We start from the raw sequence: 23,281 nt of genomic DNA, 5'->3' as shown, positions 1-23,281 counted from the left end.
GACTGAGATTTCCCTCGCCCGGACGCGGGTCACCGGGCCCCTCTGGAGCCAGGCCCGGAGGTGGGGCACGATGGCGAGCGCCTGGTGGCCGGGCCTGTTCCCATGGGGCCCAGTCCGAAGAGGTAACATGGGTCATCCCTCCAATGGGCTCACCACCCATAGCAGGGGCCATAGAAGTCGGGTGCAATGTGAGCTGGGCGGCAGCCGAAGGCAGGGCACTTGGTGGTCTGATCCTCGGCTACATAAGCTAGCTCTTGGGACGTCGAACGTCACCTCAATGGGGGGGAAGGAGTCTGAGCTAGTGCGCGGTGTAGAGAAGTTCCGGCTGGATATAGTCGAACTCACCTCGAGGCACAGCAAGGGCACTGGAACAGTTCTCTCGAGAGGGACTGGACTCTCTTCCACACTGGCGTCGCACACAGTGAGAGGCGATGAGCTGAGGTGGCAATTCTTGTTGGCCCCCGACTCAAAGCCTGTACGTTGGAGTTCAACCCAGTGGACGAGAGGGTAGGGTGGGGGGACATGTCCTGACTGTTGTTTGTGCTTACACAACAAACAGCAGTTCAGAGTACCCACCCTTTTGGATACACTCGAGGGAGTACTGAAAAGTGTTCCCCCGGGTGATTCCCTTGTCCTACTGGGTGACTTCAACGCTCATGTTGGCAACGACAGTGAAACCTGGAGAGGCGTGATTGGGAAGAATGGCCGCCCGGATCTGAACCCGAGTGGTGTTTTGTTATTGGACTTCTGTGCTCGTCACAGATTGTCCATAACAAACACCATGTCCAAACATAAGGGTGTCCATACGTGCACTTGGCATCAGGACCCCTAAGGCCGCAGTTCCATGATCGACTTTGTAGTTGTGTCATCCGATTTGCGGCCTCATGTTTTGGACACTTGGGTGAAAAGAGGGGCAGAGCTTTTTATCTATCACCTACTGGTGGTGAGTTGGCTGCGATTGTGGGGAGGATGCCGGACAGACCTGGCAGGCCCAAACGCATTGTGAGGGTCTGCTGCTGGGAACGTCTGGCAGAGTCTCCTGTCAGAGAGAGTTTGAATTCCCATCTCCGGAAAAACATTGAACATGTCACGAGGGAGGTGCTGGACATTGAGTCCGAGTGGACCATGTTCCGCACCCCTATTGTCGAGGCGGCCGACTGGAACTGTGGCCGCAGGGTAGTTGGTGCCTGTCGTAGCGGTAATCCTAGAACCCGTTGGTGGACACCAGCGGTAAGGGATGCCGTCAAGCTGAAGAAGGAGTCCAATCGGGTTCTTTTGGCTCATAGAACTCCGGAGGCAGTGGACAGGTACCAACAAGCCAAGCGGTGTACAGCTTCAGCGGCCGCGGAGGCAAAAACTCGGACGTGGAAGGAGTTCGGGTAAGTCAAGGAAAACAACTTCCGGACGGCTTCGAAGCGATTCTGGACCACCATCCACCGCCTCAGGAAGGGGAAGCAGTGCACTGTCAACACCGTGTATGGTGTGGATGGTGCTCTGCAACCTTGACTGCGGATGTTGTGGATCGGTGGAAGGAATACTTCGAAGACCTCCTCAATCCCCCCAACAAGTCTTCCTACGAGGAAGCAGTGCCTGGGGAATCTGTGGTGGGCTCTCCTATTTCTGGGGCTGAGATTGCTGAGGTAGTTAAAAAGCTCCTCGGTGGCAAGGCCCCAGGGGTAGATGAGACCCGCCCGGAGTTCCTTAAGGCTCTGGATGCTGTGGGGCTGTCTTGGTTGACAAAACTCTGCAGCATCGCGTGGACATCGGGGGCGGTACCTTTGGATTGCCAGACCGGGGTGGTGGTCCCTCTCTTTAAGAAGGGGGACCGGAGGGTGTGTTCCAACTATCGTGAGATCACACTCCTCAGCCTTCCCGGATAGTCGAACTTCGGATTCAGGAGGAACAGAGTGGTTTTCGTCCTGGTCGTGGAACTGTGGACCAGCTCTATACTCTTGCCAGGGTTCTGGAGGGTGCATGGGAGTTTGCCCAACCAGTCTACATGTGCTTTGTGGACTTGGAGAAGGCATTCGACCGTGTCCCTTGGGAAGTCCTGTGGGGAGTGCTCAGAGAGTATGGGGAATCGGACTGTCTGATTGTGGCAGTTCCCTCCCCGTACGATTAGTGTCAGAGCTTGGTCTGCATTTCCGGCAGTAAGTCGGACACGTTTCCAGTGAGGGTTGGACTCCGCCAAGGCTGTCCTTTGTCACCGATTCTGTTCAGAACTTTTATGGACAGAATTTCTTGGCACAGTCAAGGCGCTGAGGGGTTACGGTTTGGTAGCCGCGGGATTAGGTCTCTGCTTTTTGCAGACGATGTGGTCCCGACGGCTTCATCTGGCCGGGATCTTCAGCTCTCACTGGATCGGTGCGCAGCAGAGTGTGAAGCGACCGGAATGAGAATCAGCACCTCCAAGTCCGAGTCCATGGTTCTCGCCCGGAAAACGGTGAAGTGCCATCTCCGGGTTGGGGAGGAGACCCTGCCCCAAGTGGAGTTCAAGTAACAAGGAGTCTTGTTCACAAGCGAGGGAAGAGTGGATCGTGAGATAGACAGGCGGATCGGTGTGGCGTATTCAGTAATGCGGACGTTGTATCGATCCGTTGTGGTGAAGAAGGACCTGAGCCGGAAGGCAAAGCTCTCAATTTACCGGTCGATCTATGTTCACACCCTCAAATATGGTCATGAGCTTTGGGTCATGACCGAAAGGACAAGATCATGGGTACAAGCGGTTGAAATTGAGTTTCCTCCGCCGGGTGGCGGGGCTCTCCCTTAGAGATAGGGTGAGAAGCTCTGCCATCCGAGAGGAGCTCAAAGTAAAGCCGGTGCTCCTCCACATCGAAAGAAGCCAGATGAGGTGGTTCGGGCATCTGGTCAGGATGCCACCCGAACACCTCCCTAGGGAGGTGTTTAGGGCACGTCCAACCGGTAGGAGGCCATGGGGAAGACCCAGGACACGTTGGGAAGACTATGTCTTCCGGCTGGCCTGGGAACGCTTCGGGATCCCCCAGGAAGAGCTGGACGAAGTGGCTGGGGAGAGGGAAGTCTGGGCTTCCCTGCTTAGGCTGCTGCCCCCACGACCTGACCTTGGAAAAGCGGAACAAGATGGGTGGATGGTTGGATGGATGTTTCTCAGAAAGGTTAGCTGAATATTTAACATTTAATAATGTAAATACCTCACAAACCAATGATTAGCCTCATTGGCATCAAATATATTTTCCAGGTGGTGATCTAATGAGTAGCTTCTCATATTACTTGCTACCAAACTTCTTTTTACTGTATGTCCGTGCTGCCGCCTACCACATTTCCGACTTAAAACATGGATAACAAATCCATTTAAAACCACTAGTTTATTGTTATTGAAAAAAAATATGAGTGAAAACATCCAAATGAAGGAAGCAACTCTGCCTTGCAGTACGTAGACCAAAGATGTTGTATTTTTGCCAGAGTTTGTTTGTCTGTCTGTTAGCAACATAACTCAAAAAGTTATGTATAAATTTTGATGAAAACTTACATTCAAAAGTGCCAACAAAAAACTACACCAACCAAGTTTTCATTATGTCATGGCAATATTGTGATGATTTGGATACCGAAGTACTGCGGTATTTACAATACCGTTACCCCCCTACAGTTAATACATGTGATCAGTATCGGACGATTTCTCTCATGGGTGATTGGTATTGTTATCGGCAACTGATCAGAACATCCCTAGTTGAATTCCTTCTTAGCAATGCCCCCTCAACCTTTTTAATGTGAACCAGCTGTCTGATGTCCATGTCGTCGTCACAGTTCCGCACATCAGGCCGCACCTTCTGGACCACCTGGTGGACAACAAGGACGATGACGTCCCGCCAGGACAGGGACAGGGACTCGCTGTAGAGTAGCTGCTGCAGGAGCGCCATCATGTGGCTGTGATTGGCCGAGCTGAGGACAGAAAGGTAAGAGTAACGTAGCTAAATGAGGACGGTTGGCTCTCGTTTCGGCTCTCACAGCAGCCTCTCCATGGCCTTTTTCTCTCCGTTCTCTTCTCTGAGCTGGTCCAGAGAGCTGTGGTGCCAACTCAGCGGCGTGAACAGCATCTCTTTAGCCTTCTCCTCCACACGCCGGTTGAACAGAGACTCTGCGCTCGCAAAAGAAGATGATCGGCGACGTGGCTTGTTGAATCAAAATAAGTGATTGGCGACATATGTACCTTTGATGAAAGCATCGCTGATCACAATGTTTTGTCCTCCGTCTTCAGACATCAGAAATTCAGCTGCCAATGTATGAGAGACGACCGTGATGTACAGTGGAGAGGATTTAGCTGCAGGTGCGCGGCTCATAGGTACAAACCTTTCTGCTCGGCGGACGAAGGCACGTGCGGATATTTGGACTGCTTCTTAATGTGGAAGTTGACGTTGCTGTGCTCCATGTTGAGGTTGATGGAGGCCGCAGAGTCGCTGTCCACCACTGACTGAGAGCTGCTGACAGATGTCCTCTTGCTGGCACTGGCAGAACCTAGACGGATTGGACACCATTAGCGGAAGTGTGGCTGGACCATCGAGACACATGGCAATAGCTTAGTTGTTTGCAAATGCTTGAAGGGGAACTGCAATTTTTTGGGGAATTTGGCCAATCATTCACAATCCTTATGTAAGACAAAAAAGCCAATGTTTTTCTTTTATTATGCATTCCAAGTCGCGAATAAATGCTAAAAATGTTGGAGGAAATGAGAGTACACTATTGCGGCCAAAAAGTTCTTGAAAAAAAACATTGAAAAATTGCCAACAATACTCCATTTACATTTGGTGACCTGAATAATAGCCAAGTATTAGCAATATTGTTATTATAAGCACTAAAGCAGACAAACTATTTTTAGCGGCGCTGTGATCATAGGGAGCGAACTACCTGGTTGCTACATTGACATACTAGCTGCTGCTGCTTCATTGCCTATGAGCTGGTGAAAGTTGATTATAAATTATAAATCATGCCTCTCAATTGGATAGTAGAAGGCTGTTGCCGTAAATCGAGAAGTTGGTCAACTTTGACATTGAACTTATACCTGGAGATAGTGAGAAAGAAACGAAAAGCATTTTTTCAAAACACTTTGTAAGGATTATGATCAATTCTTCATCTTAACGGGAAAATATAAACATCCCATCAGTTGGCATCCCATTGAGAGTAGACATTGTATAGTAAGGGATTGTTTTATCATGTTCATAGTTTGTATATCTTGTTTAGCACTTAGCAATGCTACTAAATGATGCTTAGAGTTTCACTAAAGCTGCATCTGTGTAGCACACAACTTCTAAAACTTGTAGCTCATTTTCCGTATATTCGGGCTCATCCATCCATTCGCTACCAATTGTCCTTTTGGGGTCGCGGGGGGTGTTGGAGCCTATCTCAGCTGCAAATTTTAAAAAGTGTTTCCTTTCAAAGGTGACCTATGATGAAATTCTTATGCATGGTTTAACAAATTTGGATACTTGTGTTAAACAATGTCAACGTATCAAATCAAAGTTTGTGTATTCAGGCGTGAGCTTGCATATAGTTTTGATGCCTCTTTTCGCAGGGTTTTGCAGTGGCAACAGGACGATGTCCATATTTGGGCATTAAGTCTAGCTCTCAACCAAAGAGAGAGGAGCTCCTCCCCCTCTACTTAACGCAATGAGGAAACACAAAAAAAGAACGGATAAAGTATTAGTTTCATATAATGTCAGCATGCACATAACAGCATCGTGCAACATGCAGTGATTTAACTTCTGCCAAAAGCAGCTTTTTATTATGCAGCTAGTCTGATCTGTTGGTAAGAGTGCAGCTGTCCCTAATGATATGACATACAAATCCATATAACATTTTTGAAGTTTATATAATAGCGGAGAGGACTCTTAAGATATTTATTTTTAAAAGTGTGCGTTTTTAACGGGTTAAAAAAAGGTTTAAAACAACACTAAAGCTAATTTTTGTTAACCTTTCAATGGGACCATCGACATATCGTACAGTAGCATTAATCTAGCAGCATAGAAGGCAACTTGAATCCTGTATGGTTACATTGTCCCCCCCCCAGTATTTACCAAACTATATGATTATTTTAACATGATTTATACATATAGTGTATAAATAAAACTTTATATTAGATTTTACACTAACTATCAATTAACAAATGGAAAGCTTTTTCATCTCTGATTTAAAGGACTGTCAACATATCTGTAAAGTTAAACATTCAGGGAGGGCAGAATAAAACAAACCCCGTTTCCATTTGAATTGGGAAATTGTGTTAGATGTAAATATAAATGGAATACAATGATTTGCAAATTATTTTCAACCCATATTCAATTGAATGCACTACAAAGACAAGATATTTGATGTTCAAACTCAAACTTTTTTTGCAAATAATCATTAACTTTAGAATTTGATGCCAGCAACACGTGCCAAAGTAGTTGGGAAAGGGCATGTACACTGTACAATGTACAATGTAAAGGACTCCGGCTTGTTAGTGATTCCCAAAGCCCAAAAAAAGTCTGCGGGCTATAGAGCATTTTCCGTTCGGGCTCCAGTACTCTGGAATGCCCTCCCGGTAACAGTTCGAGATGCCACCTCAGTAGAAGCATTTAAGTCTCACCTTAAAACTCATTTGTATACTCTAGCCTTTAAATAGACTCCCTTTTTAGACCAGTTGATCTGCCGTTTCTTTTCTTTTTCTTCTATGTCCCACTCTCCCTTGTGGAGGGGGTCCGGTCCGATCCGGTGGCCATGTACTGCTTGCCTGTGTATCGGCTGGGGACATCTCTGCACTGCTGATCCGCCTCCGCTTGGGATGGTTTCCTGCTGGCTCCGCTGTGAACGGGACTCTCGCTGCTGTGTTGGATCCGCTTTGGACTGGACTCTCGCGACTGTGTTGGATCCATTGTGGATTGAACTTTCACAGTATCATGTTAGACCCGCTCGACATCCATTGCTTTCCTCCTCTCTAAGGTTCTCATAGTCATTATTGTCACCGACATCCCACTGGGTCATTATTGTCACCGATGTCCCACTGGGTGTGAGTTTTCCTTGCCCTTATGTGGGCCTACCGAGGATGTCGTGGTGGTTTGTGCAGCCCTTTGAGACACTAGTGATTTAGGGCTATATAAGTAAACATTGATTGATTGATTGATACACCACTGTGTTACATCACATTTTCTTTTAACAACACTCGATAAACGTTTGGGAACTGAGGAAACTAATTGTTGAAGCTTTGAAAGTGGAATTCTTTACCATTCTTGCTTGATGTACAGCTTAGTGCTGTTCAACAGTCCGGAGTCTTGTTGTCGTATTTTACGGTTCATAATGCGCCACACATTTTTGATGGGAGACATGTCTGGACTGCAGGCGGGCCAGGAAAGTACCCGCACTCTTTTACTTCGAAGCCACGCTGTTGTAACACGTGGCTTGGCATTGTTTTGCTGAAATAAGCAGGGGCGTCCATGATAACGTTGCTTGGATGACAACATATGTTGCTCCAAAACCTGTATGGACCATTCAGCATTAATGGTGCTTTCACAGATGTGTAAGTTACCCATGCCTTGGCCACTAATACATCCCCATACCATCACAGATGCTGGCTTTTGAACTTAGCGCCTATAACAATCCGGATGGTTATTTTCCTCTTTGTTCTGGAGGACACCACGTCCACAGTTTCCAAATATAATTTGAAATGTGGACTCGTCAGACCACAGAATACTTTTCCACTTTGCAGCAGTCCATCTTAGATGAGCTGGGGCCCAGCAAAGCCGGCGGCGTTTCTGAGTGTTGTTGATAAATGACTTTCGCTTTGCATAGTAGAGTTTTAACTTGCACTTACAGATGTAGCGACCAACTGTAGTTACTGACAGTGGTTTTATGAAGTGTTCCTGAGCCCATGTGATGATATCCTTTACACATTGATGTCGGTTTTTGATGCAGTACAGCCTGAGGGATCAAAAGTCCGTAATATCATCGCTTACGTGCAGTGATTTCTCCAGATTCTCTGAACCTTTTGACGGTTTTACGGACCGTAGATGGTAAAATCCCTAAATTCCTTGCAATAGCTCGTTGAGAAATGTTCTAAAACTACAAAGTGGTGACCCTGAACCCATCCTTGTTTGTGATTTACTTAGCATTTCATGAAAGCTGCTTTTATACCCAATCATGGCACCCACCTGTTCCCAATTAGCCTGCACACCTGTGGGATGTTCCAAATAGGTGTTTGATCAGCGTTCCTCAACTTTATCAGTATTTATTGCCACCTTTCCCAACTTCTTTGTGACGTGTTGCTGGCATCAAATTCTAAAGTAAATGATTATTTGCAAAAATAAAAAATGTTTATCAGTTTGAACATCAAATATGTTGTCTTTGTAGCATATTCAACAGAATATGGGTTGAAAATGATTTGCAAATCATTGTATTCCGTTTATATTTACATCTAACACAATTTCCCAACTCATATGGAAATGGGGTTTGTATATGTAAAAAAACAGGGGTGTAGAATGTGCTGCATTGTTACATTAAACAAACAGTAAAACATTTTAAAACATACAGCAAAACTAAATAAGACCGATATGTCACGATAGATGTGTAATCGAAATCAATAAAAAATGCATTCAATAAAATGTTTGGTATTTTTTTCCCTAGTGTTGTAGTGTTATTTTGATAATAACACTACAAGTGGTTTACTTATAACCGACGTTAGTGATCATCTGCCAGTTTTTACAATATATGATGGAAACTGTAAAAAGAACACGGAAGACAAAAGGACATTTCAAAGACTGTGCACAGAGAAGAGGATGATTGCTTTCAAAATGGAGCTACAAAAGCAAGACTGGGACAATGTGTACAATGAAGAAGAGGTTGATGAAGCATATGAATATTTCTTAAACAAGTTCATAATACTTTATGACAAACATTGTCCATGGAGACAACTCAGTAGTAAACAGAGAAAGAATAATCAACCATGGATGACAAAAGGATTAAAAAATGCTTGTAAGAAGAAGAATACGCTATATAGAAAATTTATAGTACAAAGAACTACTGAGGCAGAAGTTGAGTACAAAAAGTATAAAAACAAGTTAACAAACATACTACGATCATGTAGAAAAGAATATTACAGTGAATTATTGGACAGGAACAAAAATAATATGAGAGCAACATGGGGCATTCTCAATAGCATTATTAAAAATGGCACTAAGAGGGATTACCCCCATTACTTCTTAGACAGAAATAAACATAATGACAACATAAAGGAAGTAGTTGAAAGCTTTAATAACTACTTTGTAAATATTGGACCAAAATTGGAAGAAAGGATTCCAGACCCAGTTTCAATTGAGGACTATTATGATACCATAGAGCGAAATCCCAACTCCATGTTCCTCAGTAATGTGACACAGGAGGAAATAGTTAAAATTGTGAAAAAATGTAAATCAAAGACTTCAACTGATTGTAATGGAATTGATATGGATACGATAAAAAAGGTGATTGATGAGATCTCAGGACCATTAATGTATATTAGTAACCTATCATTTCAAACAGGTACATTTCCAAACAAAATGAAAATAGCTAAAGTTGCACCAATTTATAAGACTGGTGATAAACATCTATTTACAAATTATAGACCTGTTTCTTTACTTCCACAATTTTCTAAAATCATTGAAAAACTGTTCAATAACAGATTAGAGAGTTTCATAAATAAATATAGAATACTCGAAGAGAACCAATATGGATACAGAGCTAATGTTACAACTTCAATGGCTTTAATTGAAATCACAGAAGAAATTACCAATGCAATAGATAATAAAAAATGTGCGGCAGCAGTGTTTATGGATCTAACTAAAGCATTTGACACAATTAATCACAATATTTTAATAAAAAAACTGGAACGATATGGCATCAGAGGGTTAGTCTTAAATTGGATAAGAAGTTATCTAACGAACAGGAAACAATACGTGAAGCTAGGCGAACATACTTCTACAATGCTAAATATTTCCTGTGGTGTACCTCAGGGATCAATACTGGGACCTAAATTATTCAATCTCTATATAAATGACATTTGTAAAGTTACAAGAGATTTAAAGTTAGTATTATTTGCGGATGATACAACAGCCTTTTGTTCAGGAGAGAACACACAGTGGATAATACAAATAATAACAGAAGAAATGAACAAATTAAAAAAATGGTTTGACAAAAACAGACTATCATTGAATCTCAGTAAAACTAAAATAATGCTATTTGGTAACAGTAGAAAAGAAAGTCAAACACAAATACAAATAGACGGAATAGAAATTGAAAGAGTAAATGAAACCAAATTTCTAGGTATAATGATTGATGATAAATTGAACTGGAAATCTCATGTAAAAAATATACAACATAAAGTTGCAAGAAATACATCAATAATGAATAAAGCCAAATATTTTCTAGACCAAAAATCACTTTATATTCTCTACTGCTCACTAGTGTTACCATATCTGAGTTACTGTGTAGAAATATGGGGAAATAATTACAAAAGTACACTTCATTCACTAACAGTGTTACAAAAAAGATCAGTTAGAATAATACATAATGTTGGATATAGAGAACATACAAACCCTTTATTTATTGAATCAAAGATACTGAAATTCCACGACATAGTGGAATTGCAAACAGCTAAGATTATACACAAAGCAAACTATAACCTGCTTCCCAAGAATATACAACAATTCTTCTCAACAAAAGAAGAGAAATATAATCTTAGAGAAAAATGTAATTTAAAACATTTGTATGCACGTACAACACTTAAAACCTTCAGTATATCAGTATGTGGAATTAAATTATGGAATGGATTAAGCAAAGCAATCAAACAATGTACTAATATGATCCATTTCAAGAAACTCTTCAAACTGGAAGTGTTCACAAAGTACAAAAATGAAGAACCATGATAAACATTCTGATTTTACTCACACATTCATTTTCAAAATAATCTGACTTATCTCATCGTATGGATTAAAATTTGAGCAATTATTTATTTATTTATTTATTTGTATTGTGATTACTTATTACTTATGGAGTATACATTGTGAATACATTGAGAACAGGAAGTGAACAAAAGTTTTAGCAACTGTTATGTAAAGAAAAGGGGTAGGATTAAATAAGCTCTGCTTCTTCCTCCTCCTTTTCGAACATGTTGGAAAGAGAAACTGGAAATTGTGATGTATCATGTTGTATGCTTGCATGTTCGAAATAAACTCAAACTCAAACTCAAACTCAAACCTCTTTTTCGTCGGAAGAAACCATATGTTGCAAAGCAAGTTTGGCTACATGAACAAAGACACTCGCTCTCTGGTAACAGAGCAACACAGAAAGTGATCACTGATCAGTGGGAGTGACATGCTAACAGCCAATTAAATAACATCATCAACTATCATGTCTGGTTGCGCCATCTTGTTGTTTTACTGTTGATTATTTGCATAGAGTGAGAAGAGAAACTAAAACTAAGTGCTGCTGAGACCTAAGAAAGTGCACCGTGTGAATATCTGGCATGTTCGAACATCCTTGTACTAACGGTTGTTCGACAATTTAATCCGGACTGTGATCGTTGAACTATGAATACTTAATAGAAAATACAGTATATATATGTAGCGTCAATCGATTGTTTCCAATTATTTTTTTGAGAGTTAATATCAACGGTCATGGTACTCCACATTAGCACACACGCATAAAAAACGTTTTTAAGCCCCTCTGACAGGACACAACTTCTCAAATACGATAGTTGTACTATGCAGAAGTTTTATTGACACATGAAACAGAGTTTCATCTCCGGATTATTATTCACAATCCAGCCAGGAAGAAGAAGCTGTTGTAGCGTGCATACACAAACTACTTCACCATCATGTCACACAAACAGTTTTTCAAATTTAAGTGTTACTTTTTTAATAGATTTCAAATATATTCACAAGTATTATTAAAACCCCATTTTGCCTGATTAATAACTAATATTTAATCACAGAGATGATGCACAAGCGACACTTACTAGGTATGTTGTAGTCCGACTCATCCGCCAGCCGCTCCGTATCGCTGTCGTCAAACTTGATGTCCTTGAACCAGGATGGCTCGGAATGTCCCTCCACAGAGTTGACGCTGTCGCTATCAGGAGACGGCGTCTCTGAGAACTCTGTGCTCTGCAGACCAGATGGGAGGAATCACCTGCAATGCTGCTCTTGCAAGGAAACTCAAAGAGGGACTGTTACCTGCAGGGGGCGGTAGAGGGCGTATTCGTCCCTAAAAAGCTGGTCGTTGTGGGTGACACAGTCCAGCCAGCGACCGTCCACCAGCGCCTGGCCGATGGCAATCGCCTGGGCCCTGAAATACAGATATCCCAGAACCCAGTCAAATTCTAATTATTCACCTGCTTCTGTTTCCCTTTGTGCTTCAGATACATGAACAGGATGAGACAGGTGTGAGAGTGTCTTGGTACCGGTTGGAGATGGTGCCGTTTCTCAGCAGCCAGTTGACCAGCTCCTTCCCCACAATGCAGTTGGGGTAGGTCCTAAGCCAGTATCTGTGGTCCTGGAACTCCATTCCTGTGTTGTTGTGGCAGATCTTTTTCCACAGGTCCTTCAGCTGGGAGGAGTCCTTCAAGACAAAAAGCCAGTTGAGGAAAATTGGCAACCTCTCCCCCTTAGTGACAAACAGTCAGGTCTAGTAGGGCGGCCAACCAGGAGGTTCTTTCTCTCCTCCTCGCTGTGGTCAAGCTTGGTGGCACTCTTGGCGCCCGTCAATGCCCGCGTAGTGGGTGGGCTGACTGAGGTGTCGTAGGAAGGCAGCATGGAGGTACCAGAGCGGTCTAGAGACAGGGTGGTGACGCTGGCGGATCTGGTGGTGGAAAAAAACACAAGGTCATTTTGGATGCAATCTTACTTGGAGGGGAGGAAACAGGTGGTAGAGGTGAACGGCACCATGTCCCCTCCCCTCTCAGTAAGCTGTGGAGTCCCCCAAGGCAGTATACTAGGACCTTTACTGTTCCTAATATACGCGAATGACATGCCATCAGCATGCCACTGTGAATTGTTCCTGTATGTGGATGACTCGGCCCTGCTGGTATCCGGCAAGGACAAGTCACAGGTGGAACAAATCCTCAGTGCTGAACTCCTCAATATTTGCACCTGGCTCGCTGACAACAAGCTATCCAAACGGAATCCATCCTATTTGGGTCCCATATCAAACTTAAGAAGGTCAGTGACTTCACTATAAAAGTGGGTGACATTGTTATCACCAGGAAGGATGAGATCACCTACCTAGGTTCCATTCTAGAGGCTAATCTTTCCTGTGATAAAATGGCAACCAAGGTGATCAAAAAGGTCAACCAAAGAACGAGATTCCTCTACAGAATCTCCTCTCTGGTCAACAAAAGCACCTTGAGGATTCTAGCGGGAACTCTCATTCAACCCTTCTTCGATTACGCTTGCACCTCCTGGTACCCCAGCACCTCCAAAACCCTCAAATCTAGACTCCAAACATCCCAGAATAAGCTAATCCGGTTACTTTTAGACCTCCACCCCAGATCACGCCTCAATCCAACCCACTTCTCCAAAGTGGGCTGGCTCAGGGTGGAGGACAGAGTAAAACAACTTGCACTGAGCCTAGTCTATAAAATCCGCTACACCTCCTTGATACCGAAGTACATGTCAAACTACTTCCTTAACGTAAATGACCGCCATAACCACAACACCAGGGGGAGCTCCACAAACCACGTTAAACCCAGATTTCGATCTAACAAAGGTCTTAACTCATTCTCTTTCTATGCCACATCAATGTGGAATGCACTCCCAACAGGTATAAAAGTAAGTGCATCTCTATATTCCTTCAAAACCGCCCTAAAACAACACCTCCAGGCAACTTCAACACTTTACTAATACCCTCCTCCATTCACATCCCATCTCCCCGGATTATAAACAACTCAAATGTACTTCTAATGTATATACTTGTTCTTATGCTATCTGAACTCACTATGTTCTCTGCTGGCTGTACATATCCTACTAAATAAGACCTACACTGTTTCAATGTCCACATTTCTCTGTTGATGCAATTGTTGATGACTGAAGTTCTGATATCAACCAAAGCTCCTCATCCCACCCCCCGGATTGTAAATAATGTAAATAATTCAATGTACATACTATGATGATTAACTTGTGTGATGACTGTATTATGTTGATAGTATATATTTGTACCATGAATTGATTAACGTGGACCCTGACTTAAACAAGTTGAAAAACTTATTCGGGTGTTACCATTTAGTGGTCAATTGTACGGAATATGTACTGTACTGTGCAATCTACTAATAAAAGTATCAATCAATCAAAGCACCTAATGACAGCGCTTTATAGGATAAGTAACCTAATTGAGTGACTAAAGATAGAAAGATAATGATAACTAGAATATGACATTTCGGAAGAAATTCAGTATATGCGCAAGCTGCAGAAAAGCCAAAGTGAAATGCTAACGTTAGCATCACAACAAGTACGAACGTGACAGGTACCAAGTTATATGACTGAGGCGTACTCATGCAAAATTAGCAAGAAATGATAGCATGTTAATGTTAGCATGCGCCAAATATTAATGTTAGCATGCGCCAAATATCAAGTTAAAAGTCCTAAGTGTATGGTGCCCAAATTAGCTAAAAAATTAGTATGCTAATGTTAGAATGCTAAGAGTTAGCATTTGTCACTAACAGTTGTCTTATGTAAAGTACCATGTTATATAACTCTGGGTTTGCAAAATTAGCAAAACAAGTTTTCATGCTGTTAGCATGCTAGCCGATGAATATCAAGAGCAAGGAGCATTTTGACCTTGGAAACGCTCAAATTGGTTGAGAAATGTGGCATATGTAGCAGTTTGTAAATTTGACCCTTCATTTTCAAAATTCCTGGTTTTGCCAGGTAATCCGGGAATTTTCAAAACTGGGGAAACACGAATTACCTAGTTTTGGACCATAACAACCTAACCCATTAGGCATCTTCCTAAAAATTGAGGTCCACATTACCATACTCTCCAGGTAAAAAAACATTTAGAGTGGCAGGAAAACAATATTCTTCAAAAGTGAAGAAAGAGAAAGCCTTTTTTTGGCCCATGCCAAGAACTCAATTACTGTCCCAATCACAAAAAAAACATACTGGATGTGATTTTTTTTTTAAAAATACAAAATAAAAAAACAAATATAATAAAATCTCAGAAAAATTAAGATAGAGTAATGAACATTTTTAAATTTAATCAAATAAAATGAAAGACCTTTTATTACAATATACATTTAAAAAAAATGTATGTGTTATACATAATTATTACAAATTTAAATTATATTGATTATAATAAAAAACTAAGTAACTTAAGTACGAAAAATGTCCACAGTAAACCCTCATGTATTGCTGTTCCGGTAAATATAAAAAATAGTAGGAAGTCATAATTATTCATTATAAATTTAATCTTTTGATGAATGTTGTCTGTCTATCTGTGTTGGCCCTGCGATGAGGTGGCGACTTGTCCAGGGTGTACCCTGCCTTCCGCCCGATTGTAGCTGAGATTGGCGCCAGCGCCCCCCGCGACCCCGAAAGGGAATAAGCGGTAGAAAATGGATGGATGGGATGGATAAATAGACCAAAAAACCCTGTTAATGACCATATAAATACAGCTTTTTACATTATGAGAGCCCTTTAGACATTAAATAAAACCCACATAATCACCTTTAAACTTGTTTAATAGAGTAATACTACCTGAGGCTGAGCCAATCAGTGGCCACGGACTGAACAGATTTAATTTGGTCTCATCTAGTGACTGATAAAACTCTAGTATTGATATTGGTAGTTTATTTAGCAATTTGTATATTTAAAAATGCCGAATTCAGGCCAAAAAAATCTAAAATATAATAAATAAATAAAAACATCTGCAAAGCTGTAAACTACGAAGCGCGATGTGATGAGGGACAACTGTAGAGATATCTTTTGGGGTTAATTGAATATTTGTGGAACTATCCAACGTATTTGAGTACCTAGTAATGTAATTAGATATGAATAACTTAATCGTCATATTATTTAGACTTAGACTTCCTTTTTATTATCATTTAAATTTGAACTTTACAATACAGATAAAAACAACATTTTATTGCATTAGCTCATGGTAGTGTAGGATATAAGAGCAATAAGGTGCAGATATAAATAAATAGATTACTGTACAGATAAATATATTGTACATTTGCATATGCATCCACGTTTATGAATGTATGTCATATTGTATTTATAATTGTATAATTATATTTAAACGCCAGCACGGTGCACAGGTGTTAGTGCATGTGCCTCACAATACGAAGGTCCTGAGTAGTCCTGAGTTCAATCCCGGGCTCGGGATCTTTCTGTGTGGAGTTTGCATGTTCTCCCCGTGACTGCGTGGGTTCCCTCGGGTACTCCGGCTTCCTCCCACCTTTAAAGACATGCACCTGGGGATAGGTTGATTGGCAACACTTAATTGGCCCTATTGTGTGAATGTGAGTGTGAATGTTGTCTGTCTATCTGTGATAGCGACTTGTTCAAGGTGTACCCTGCCTGCCGCCTGAATGCAGCTAAGCTAGGCTGCAGAATCCCCAGCAACCCCAGAAAAGGGAAAAGCGGTAGAAAATGGATGGATGGATGGATGGATATTAAAAAGCTAGCAGACCCACCTCTTCCTAGTGGGGGATTTACACACGTCTTCTTGCAGCGTTGTCAGTCTGGAAGGCAGGACACTTTTTTGAGGTTCCTGATGGATCATTCTGGCAAACACACACACACACACACACACACAATAGACTTTGATGTTGTCGTCTTTATTATCCCCAGAGTGGTAGTCGTCACTGAGCTTGAGCATGCACAAAACTATTTCCTCTACAGAGACCACGGTTAGAGCTGACAAATTAAATGGAAGGAGGGGGAAAACAAACAAACAGCGACACTCACGTTTTCCTCATCCCAATGGGAGTTTTTCTATGCCAGGAAAGAAAGGAAAGATCGTTTTCTATGAGGTATGTACACAGAAGAAGAAGAAGAAGAAAAATAAACCAAAAAAAGTAGCAAACCTCCGCAAGCAAAGCACAACAAGTGTGATGATCGTAAAACTCATTGTTGGAGAGCCGGCGTTACGAAAAATACCTTACTTGATTTTGGGCATTCAGAGAGCATTTCTGTACACGCATAGAGAAAAACATTTAAATAAAGGGTGCTTGAAGATTTGTTACCGAATGATGCTTTGCTTAAAGGAGAGATGCGCTTTTAAAAAAAATGTTTGCCAATCATTTACCATCCTTATGTGAGACAATAACACATGTTTTTTTAATGCATTCTAACTCGGTAAAAAACGCTGGCAAAAGTCAGCTAACAGTGAAGGTAATTGGAGTCGCTCTATTTTGCCTATAAAAGCACACTTAAAAAAACATCCAAAATCCTCCACCAACGTTTTATATACACACACACATATACACACTGTAAGTATATATGCAATGTAGAAACAGGCACATTCATAATGTAATATTTATGTATTTTGCTCATTTTAACCATATGGCGGCGTATTATTTTTTGTCGGACCGCTTCAATTAAGTCTGTACCCCAGCAGAAAGATTTGACGCCATGTGCTCGCCCTCGATCATAAACATAATACAGTATGATAATAGGGCTGTTTGAGCACAGTGGACTTACAACTTTGGCCAGTAGATGGCATTGCTACAAATTACAATGCATCAAAAAACAAAATGTGTTCTTGGGGATTATGGATAGCCACAATTCCCCCCAAAAAAAGCAAAAATTCCAAAAAAGTGCACTTCCCCTTTAAGAGAGCCTGTCTACACCCTCTTTATTTTTTCCTCATTGATTAAGTTATACTTACAAACATGAGGATGTTCTCTTACAATATAAATGCAGTCACAAAAATAAAATTAAAAACTCATTTATAACAGCGCACACAGCAGGCAAATTGTCATTTGCGATAATGTTTTTTTTTTCCCCAACCTCGCACAGAAAAAGCAGAGAAACCGATAGAAAACTTAAGTTTTAAAAAACAATTCATGCAAGCCAGTTACGTTCTCACATACAGAACACTGGTATTCTTAAAAAATACTATATATACGCTGATTGCGTTCTAAAAATGTTTTCTACATATCTTAAACATGTTACGCACATGTCTATACAGCAGGAGCTGCAGCAACAACTACGCAACGGGAAGAAAGTAATTGGCGGAAAAGGCACAATATGAACAAAATTTACAAAAAAAATCCCAAACATGTCCTTCTGACTCGCACTACACTTCCACTTCAGTCCTGCGAGTAGCAGTAATATGCATTTATTACCAAGCAGGTTACGGATTAGCTCAATCTGTTGGCTCTGGTGGGTCACTGCCCCACTTAGCCCCAAAGGAAGTGGACGTAAACTGTAAAAACATTTACATTATACTATCTTGTATAAGTATATTTAGGGTTGTCAAAACTAACATGCGATGAGTCACATAAAAATCATTGCATTAATCATGTACTGTACAAACACGCATTAATCACAATTTATCTTGACCATGCGCATTTGTATTATTATTGCAAAACTGTTCAGAAGTTAAAGTGAAACATTTTAATACATGCTCATGTTTGGCCATCCAAAAATAAAGTCCCATGAGTCAAAATATTGGGGTCTTATTTAAAGAGAAATTAAATTATGTACATAATAAGTAATTAACTGCAATTAATCAATATTTGAAAGTGTGATTAATCTGGTTAAAATACATCTTCATTGTAATTTTTACAATAAATTAAAAGGGTAAATATTAGATGAACTACATGACCATGGCTTTGTTGTTTTTTTGTACTAGTGCTAACTGATGAAGAAACCAAACAACATTTATTTCCAGAATTTCAGCTGGATATGGTGCGTGACTGCTAACCTGACTCTCGCCAGATCCTTGTTGTTTCGCTGAGCTCCACACAATAATCTGGGAGTTCTCAATATGAGATGTATTTTACAAAACAGGGCCTTGTAAAAAAAAAAAAAACATTGTATGTGATTGGATAAACCACTTTTCCGTTATCTTGAATGATCTGCTACTTCAACCACTCACATCGAAATCAACCCGTGAGGCTGACGAGAGCGGTGCTGGGAAATCCAAATCCGGTCGGAAGAAGAGCCAAAACATCCTTGCCACAAAAAAATGCCTTCAAAACCGTTCTCTGTTCATCTTGTAAATAATTAATATTCGATCGATGTCGCAAAGCATTTGCATTAGCAGAATCAATGTCAGCACACGACTCTTCACTCCATGCCACCATTGTTGTTTGAATCAAACAGACCTTTCGGCGCTAGTCAGATCTATGAAATTCCACTCGGCAATCTGGATTGGTTCATTATTTTTTGCTATCTGGAAGGAGTTTGCAATGCCATCAAGCCCAGATCCTTGTGTGGAGCTCAGCGAACTACAAGGGTCTGGCGAGAGTCAGGTTAAGTGACTGCCCCACTTGGCCTTAATACTGTGTTTCTGATTCAGACAACCAAAAAGCTGGAGAAAAGTAATTGGCAGGGAAAAAAAAAAAATCACAAAGACAAATAATCCAAAACATCAGACTGTGATTAAAAAAAAAAGAAGAAAATAATGAGATGATTGATTACCAAGTGTGTCGATTTGCTGGATCAGGTGGCGCAGTGCTAGCAGATGGAAACAGCAAAATAAATTACCGTATTTCGTTGAATTGCCACAGGGCATATAGTATGCGCCTGCCTTGAATTACTGCCGTGTCAAACTCGCTTCCCAAAATAATTAGCGCATGCTTAGTATTACCGCCTGGTCAAACTTGTGACGTCACGAGTGACACTTCCCCTGTCATCATTTTGAAAATGGAGGAGGCTGATTTCAATACCGGTAATTTGAAAATGCATAAAGGGAAGAAGATTAAGAGCTATTCAGTAGGATTTAAGGTCTAAGCTTACATCACACTCAAACTTTTACTGCATACCTTTGGTAAGTGCCGGAGTGAGATGAGGTATTAAAATAATTTGCGCATGCTACTTTTACCGCATGCCTTTGGTAAGCGCAGGAGTGAGAAGAGGTTTTAAATTATTTAGCGCCCCAGCGGCAATTCAAGGAAATATGGTATATGTTTTTTTCCTTCTTTATTATGCATTTTATATCGATTTTTTTCGATTCGATTCGATACTCGATTCAAAAACGATATTTTTCCGATTCAAAACAATTCTGTATTCATTCAATACATAGGATTTCAGCAGGATCTACCCCAGTCTGCTGACATGCTAGCAGAGTAGTAGATTTAAAAAAAAAAAAAGCTTTTATAATTGTAAAGGACAATGTTTTATCAACTGATTGCAATAATGTAAATTAGTTTTAACTATTATACGAACCAAAAATATGACTTATTTTATCTTTGTGAAAACATTGGACACAGTGTGTTGTCAAGCTTATGAGGTGCGATGCAAGTGTAAGCCACTGTGACACTATTGTTCTTTTTTATTATTTTTATAAATGTCTAATGATAATGTCAGTGAGGGATTTTTAATCACTGCTATGCTGAAATTATAATTAATATTGATACTGTTGTTGATAATATTCATTTTTGTTTCATTACTTTTGGTTTGTTCTGTGTCGTGTTTGTCTCCTCTCAATTGCTCTGTTTATTGCAGTTCTGAGTGTTGCTGGGTCAGGTTTGGTTTTGGAATTGGATTGCATTGTTAAAGTATTGCTATGTAGTGGTTTTTTGGATTGATTAAAAAAAAAAAATATATATATATATTTTTTTTAATTAAAAAAAAAAATCGATTTTTTAAAAAATGAGAATCGATTCTGAATCGGGGCTTCACGGTGGTAGAGGGGTTAGTGCGTCTGCCTCACAATACGAAGGTCCTGCAGTCCTGGGTTCAAATCCAGGCTCGGGATCTTTCTTTGTGGAGTTTGCATGTCCTCCCCGTGAATGCGTGGGTTCCCTCCGGATACTCCAGCTTCCTCCCACTTCCAAAGACATGCACCTGGGGGTAAGTTGATTGGCAACACTAAATTGGCCCTAGTGTGTGAATGTGAGTGTGAATGTTGTCCGTCTATCTGTGTTGGCCCTGCGATGAGATGGCGACTTGTCCAGGGTGTACCCCGCCTTCCGCCCGATTGTAGCTGAGATAGGCGCCAGCGCCCCCCGCGACCCCGAAAGGGAATAAGCGGTAGAAAATGGATGGATGGATGGATTCTGAATCGCACAACGTAAACGATTCGATTCGTATTCCACATTAGGGGTGTGGGAAAAAATATGGTAGTTTACAAAAATGGTAAATTAAATCACTTTTAAAGAGTTATTCCCTGCCTATGATGGTCTTTATTTTTAGCGTATTCTTGCCAATTAAAAAAACCTAAGAATCGCAGGCTGTTAACCCAATATTATGACTACAGTTGGTGCTATTAGACCAAGTAATATCGGGGAAATGTTAAACCTAAGAAAGAAAGAAATAATGTGAGGACTCACAGTAAGATTTAGTTACTATTAATTTGAAAATAATCAAAATGTCATAATTGTTTCATGTAGAGTTGTCTGAATAGTTTCCTTTAAAAATGCTCAGCAGAATATACACTTTTCAAAATACCGCTGTTTGTGTGGACATTTTTGCTGATTAGTCAGTTTGTTCAGGCAAATTGTCATTGTTTGTTGATGAAAAATACATTTTAATAAAAATGTGAGAAAAATAAGTCACTATTGCTTCACCTCTGCCAGGTCAGGTCTTCCTCCAGGAAGATGTTCCTGCTGGCCTTGCGCCCCCCAACAGGCGTTCGTGGCTCACTGGATTCCAACACACACACAGAGCAGGAGGAGTCAGACAAGACGTTGAGGTCCTCGCCGATGGAGCCCGACTCCGCGGAGTAAGCGTAGTTCAGCGCTATTTTACGACAGTACGTACAGGCTCGCAGGTCTCCTAGGTGACGTGGTGAAGAGAAAAGAGTTGTCAGGTTTTTGTTCGGCCTATTCGTTGGTGGGCGCCATGGTGAAGCCTCTATGCAGCTCACCTGTGGTAGCCCAATGAACTTGCCGGGAATCTCCTGATTGCAGCAGCGGCTACAGAAAATCTGCCCGCACAACCTGCAGTGGTGGCGCCGGCGGAATGTGGGTGAACTTTTCATTGCAGTCATAGCACTCCTTGCACTGGCTGTCAGGCATCCAATACTGTTTCAGGTCGCTGTCCTGAAAGGTAAACAAAACATTTTGAATACATTTAGAGACGTCCCGATTCAATATCAGCAGAAAACAAATAGCAGATTATATCAGTGTGCATCTAAAACCTCCAATAGGCAAGGCAAGTTTATTTAAAGAGCACAAGTCGTACACAGGGACCAATACCAAAATTGTTCAATCCAAAACACAGTACAGGCCGAAAGATTGAACACACCTTCTCTCATTCAATGGGTTTTCTTTATTTTTTATGACAATTTACATTGTAAATTGTCACTGTGAAGGCATCAAAACTACAAATTGACCACATGTGGAGTTATGTTAAAAAAGGTGAAATAACTGAAAACACGTTTTTTATTCTAGTTTCTTCAAAAATAGCCACCCTTTGCTCTGATTACTTTTTTGCACACTCTTCGCATTCTCTTGATGAGTTTCAAGAGGTAGTCACCTGAAATGGTTTCAACTTCACAGGTGTGCTTCAAAACTCATCGAGAGAATGCCAAGAGTGTGCAAAGCAGTAATCAGAGCAAAGGGTGGCTATTTTGAATAAACTAGAATATAACACATTTTCAATAATTTCACCTTTTTTTGTTAAGTACATAACTCCACGAGTTCATTAATAATTTTGATGCTTTCAGTGACAATCTACAATGTAAATAGTCATGAAATGATGAATCGGTTGTACTTGTAAAGCGCTTTCTACCCCTTTTTTAAGGAGCCCAAAGCGCTTTGACAGTATTTCCACATTCGCCCATTCACACACACATTCACACACATGGGAGCTGCCATGCAAGGCAAGGCGCTCACCAGGGTCCCTTCAGGAGCAAGGGTGAAGTGTCTTGCCCAAAGACACAATGGACGTGACTAAGATGGTAGAAGGTGGGGATTGAACAAGTAACCCTCAGATTGCTGGCACAGCCACTCTACCAACTTCGCCACGATGAAAATAAGAGAATAAGAATACACACTGAATGAGAAGGTGTGTCAAAACTTTTGGCCTGTACTGTATAAATTACATTTGTAAAGTTACAAAAAATTTAAAGTTAGTATTATTTGTGGATAATACAACAGCGTTTTGTTCAGAAGAGAACACACAGAGACAAGTGG

At 41.1% G+C, this 23,281-nt stretch overlaps 1 protein-coding gene across 1 annotated transcript in view; it reads right to left on the bottom strand.

Annotated features, from left to right (window-relative positions):
- The window catches only part of pikfyve (phosphoinositide kinase, FYVE finger containing), a 57,780-nt gene that overhangs the window by 18,630 nt on the left and 15,869 nt on the right, over positions 1 to 23,281 (bottom strand). The window contains 12 exon segments of the mRNA XM_061879608.1: positions 3,738 to 3,918; positions 3,985 to 4,114; positions 4,187 to 4,249; positions 4,327 to 4,491; positions 11,993 to 12,140; positions 12,210 to 12,321; positions 12,437 to 12,594; positions 12,678 to 12,834; positions 16,667 to 16,756; positions 21,713 to 21,929; positions 22,023 to 22,110; positions 22,112 to 22,186. Coding sequence (XP_061735592.1) covers positions 3,738 to 3,918; positions 3,985 to 4,114; positions 4,187 to 4,249; positions 4,327 to 4,491; positions 11,993 to 12,140; positions 12,210 to 12,321; positions 12,437 to 12,594; positions 12,678 to 12,834; positions 16,667 to 16,756; positions 21,713 to 21,929; positions 22,023 to 22,110; positions 22,112 to 22,186 — 1,584 coding nt within the window.

This window comes from Nerophis ophidion, linkage group LG19 (genome assembly GCF_033978795.1).
Source record: "Nerophis ophidion isolate RoL-2023_Sa linkage group LG19, RoL_Noph_v1.0, whole genome shotgun sequence".
Classification (NCBI taxonomy): domain Eukaryota; kingdom Metazoa; phylum Chordata; class Actinopteri; order Syngnathiformes; family Syngnathidae; genus Nerophis; species Nerophis ophidion.
Note: the sequence above shows the minus strand (reverse complement) of the source record. Positions and strands in the feature narration are given on the sequence as shown.